Source organism: Rhagoletis pomonella, unplaced genomic scaffold, assembly GCF_013731165.1.
Source record: "Rhagoletis pomonella isolate Grant_MI unplaced genomic scaffold, Rhpom_1.0 Rhpom_scaffold_16560, whole genome shotgun sequence".
Classification (NCBI taxonomy): Eukaryota; Metazoa; Arthropoda; class Insecta; order Diptera; family Tephritidae; genus Rhagoletis; species Rhagoletis pomonella.
In genome coordinates this window covers 1-3,315 of record NW_023475080.1, presented here as the reverse complement: position 1 = coordinate 3,315, position 3,315 = coordinate 1, and the positions used below count along the sequence as shown (strand labels likewise).

The 3,315-nt window shown below is 47.9% G+C and overlaps 1 protein-coding gene across 1 annotated transcript; it reads right to left on the bottom strand.

Annotated features, from left to right (window-relative positions):
- Nucleotides 1–448: 448 nt before the first annotated feature.
- LOC118757317 (DNA-directed RNA polymerases I, II, and III subunit RPABC4-like) lies at nucleotides 449–649 on the bottom strand (the record flags this gene model as incomplete). Its single annotated transcript, XM_036492040.1, is given in 1 exon segment — nucleotides 449–649. A coding segment is annotated over 1 exon segment (61 nt), but the record flags the coding sequence as incomplete, so codon positions are not given.
- Between the last annotated feature and the right edge of the window lie 2,666 nt (nucleotides 650–3,315).

The window sequence follows — 3,315 nt, the reverse complement described above, 5'->3', positions numbered from 1 at the left end:
AACAGGTATTATGTGCGGGCTCTTTTAGAAAAAAAATGTTAAAGAGGGTAGTCCAGCAGTTAACGAAGACGATAAAAAAATTACCTTCTGGCAAAACATAGGTTTTCGCGTAATGGGACACAATGCAACTGTTGGGGTAGTTATAACTTCGAAGTATTGAACGACTTGGTCTAAAAGACCATGGCCTAAAAGAACATGCATGTTTATCAAGGCAATTGTGCGCTCATTGGGCACTGTCTCTGTTTTGTAGTTACATTGCCATTGTACGGAATATAGGCTGAACTAAATTCGGACAATTTTTAAAATTTGGTTAGTAATGGACACACTTTATCTATTACAATAATTGTAACAATTGTAATTGTACAATTATTGTATTTATGAAGATGCATAAAAGCGACAAGTTATAGGAATCGTGCTTCCAACTACATTTTTGGATTCGTTTACTTACCGCCACAGATGTATGTCATCGCTGTTTTCAGCACAGTATCCTTAGAACTGCTCTCGGACATGATTTTTTATAGTTATTTTCAGCAAAATTGTAGTTAAAATAAGCAATTCCCTCTACCGTTCGTATTTGCAATTTCTGGTGGAATCTGACAGTATGCGTTTGTTTTGACAGCAGACATGAGGCAAAGGTTTGTTTGATTTGTTGCGAGGTACCACAGCAGAGATGCCATCCCACTCTTTTATTTTCGGAATATTTATCGATATACGAAGGTACTCTAACCGATAACTTAACGAAACTTGTGTGTTGGGCAATGAAGTGCAGTTTTCTCTCTCTGCAATCTAGATATGGCCAAAGAAGGTAAATTTATATATTTATAGATTTATGGGTCGATTACGGATAGAAACATAACCACGGTTCGGTTGCCAGCTGGCAACGCAACTGTAAAGAAAATTTGTATTACGAGTGGCAACTATCGTCAGTTGCTGTAGAGTTATCGATAATCGAAATTTGACTGTTCAAGCCAGCAAGCGGCTTTAAACATGCTGCACCATTCCCACGACAGCCGGTTCTACGTACCGGAATGACTCGGGTTTTACCCGACCAAGGGCTGTTGTTTCGGCGATCTAACCCCGCTTAGGTCGGCGAAGTATCTCAGAAGTTGTTCGACCATAGGGCTACATTCACTACGTATTCTTCTACTCTGGGCTGGCATCGAGTCAAACCCAGGGCCAGAAATCTACACCTGCTGTGTATGCCGGAGACGACTACACCGCAACTCCACCTCAGTCAAGTGTAATGCCTGCGAGGGGTGGAGTCACCTTAGAGTCTGCTCAGGACAACGGACACATCGACAGTGGACCACGTCGTACGTGGCCCCTGTTGCTCAAACAGAGCAGCCTCCACGACTAACCTCAGTCCACCCGAGCAGACTCACACAGTCACCACAACACAACAACATAATAACACCACAGACCATACCATAGCCACGACAGACCACATAACACACACAACCGCACCACCACCCACACGCCGCCGCCAACAACTCCTGGTCCCCCTACAATCTGCACGGTATGTCAGACCAGGATATTCCGTAATGTGACATCAGTCAAGTGCAACACCTGCCTTGGCTGGTGCCACTTTAGGGCATGCTCAGGTCTGCGTACCACGCGAGATTGGACTGGGAACTTCGAGGGCCCGTGTTGCGCTGCTCGGTCGCAGACCTCAACTGCGACGCCTCCCGCCACCACCACAGGGCGGCAACCATCACAGCAGCGCACACAGCCAACGGCGGTAAGAACACACATCCCTTACACCCCACATCACGACACGTCTCCCGAACCACATGAAGCTCCTTCCATTTAACTGCAACGGGCTACAGAGCAAGATTGAGGAGATAACCGTCTTCATGTGTCGGCATGGTATATTGATAGCTGCGGTCCAAGAGACGAAGTTGCACAGCAATTCAACTTTGTTGAACTGCGCCGGGTACAACGTGCACCGTCGAGATCGCGAGCGAGATAATGGTGGTGGCTTAGCGTTCATCACGCACCACACCGTGCAGTATCGTCTTATCGAAGCAGACATCGACCGCAGGGATACCACCCTAGAATGTCAGGGCATCGATATCCGGTCAGGCGATGTTGAGCTCGAAATAGGTGACTTTAATGCGCACCACGATCTTTGGCACTCAAGCTTGTCAAACGATGGTAGGGGAACAGACTTGGCTGAGCAGATAGACGATTCGACATTCTGCACAATGAACGACGACACACCCACCAGGATTATGGGTAACTGCAGTAGCTCGCCAGACATCACCATAGTCAGCGCTGGTCTGATAAACAGCATGACATGGCGACCTATGCTGACTTTAGCATCAGACCACCTACCCATAGTCATCTCGATAGATAAACCAACCGACTTTGCCTCCGTCAAACACCGGACCTATATCAACTTTTCTAAAGCTGATTGGAAAGGTTACGCGGAGTTTACCGAAAACACCTTCACAGCGCTCCCCTAACCAACCGACGTCTATCTCGCCAACTGCCAACAACCTGTGCCGTCCCTGTGTGTCCCTGTGAGAGAACGATTCTAGTAGCGTTGGACTTGTCAAAGGCGTTTGACACCGTCTGCCATTCCACGCTACTAGAAGATATAGAGGCTTCCTCTCTCCCACAGAGGCTCAAACGGTGGTCGGCAAATTATCTGAGTGGTCGACATTCATCGGTAATGTTTAGAGACAAAACGAGTAAACAGAAGAAAATAAAATAGGGGGTTCCACAGGGTGGTGTCCTTTCCCCGCTACTGTTTAACTTTTATATTTCAAAGCTCCCTCAACCACTAGAGGGAGTCTCGATTGTCTCTTACGCCGACGATTGCTCGATCATGGCGACTGGGAATGGAATTGATGACCTGTGTTCGAAAGTAAACGGGTATCTCTCCGAACTTTCTCGCTTCTTCACTGCAAAGTGTCTAGCCCTCTCCCCTACGAAAATCTCTGCGACCGTGTTCACAACCTGGACGAAGGAGGTCAGGCTACCGCTGGGAATTCACGTCGATGACACACCAATTCCGACGGTGAATAACCCCAAAATACTCGGAGTAACATTCGACAGCCTGCTCTCCTTCTATGCGCACGCAACCGCTATTGTCAATAAAGTACAGAGCCGCAACAAGGTCCTCAAGTCGTTAGCCGGCAGTACTTGGGGCAAAGACAAAGAAACGTTGCTGGCAACATACAAGGCAATAGGCCGGCCGGTTTTGAACTACGCAGCGCCAGTGTGGTCGCCGGGGACTAGTAGGACGCAGTGGACGAAGCTACAGACTGCACAGAACACCGCACTCAGGACAGCGACAGGATGCCTCCTGAT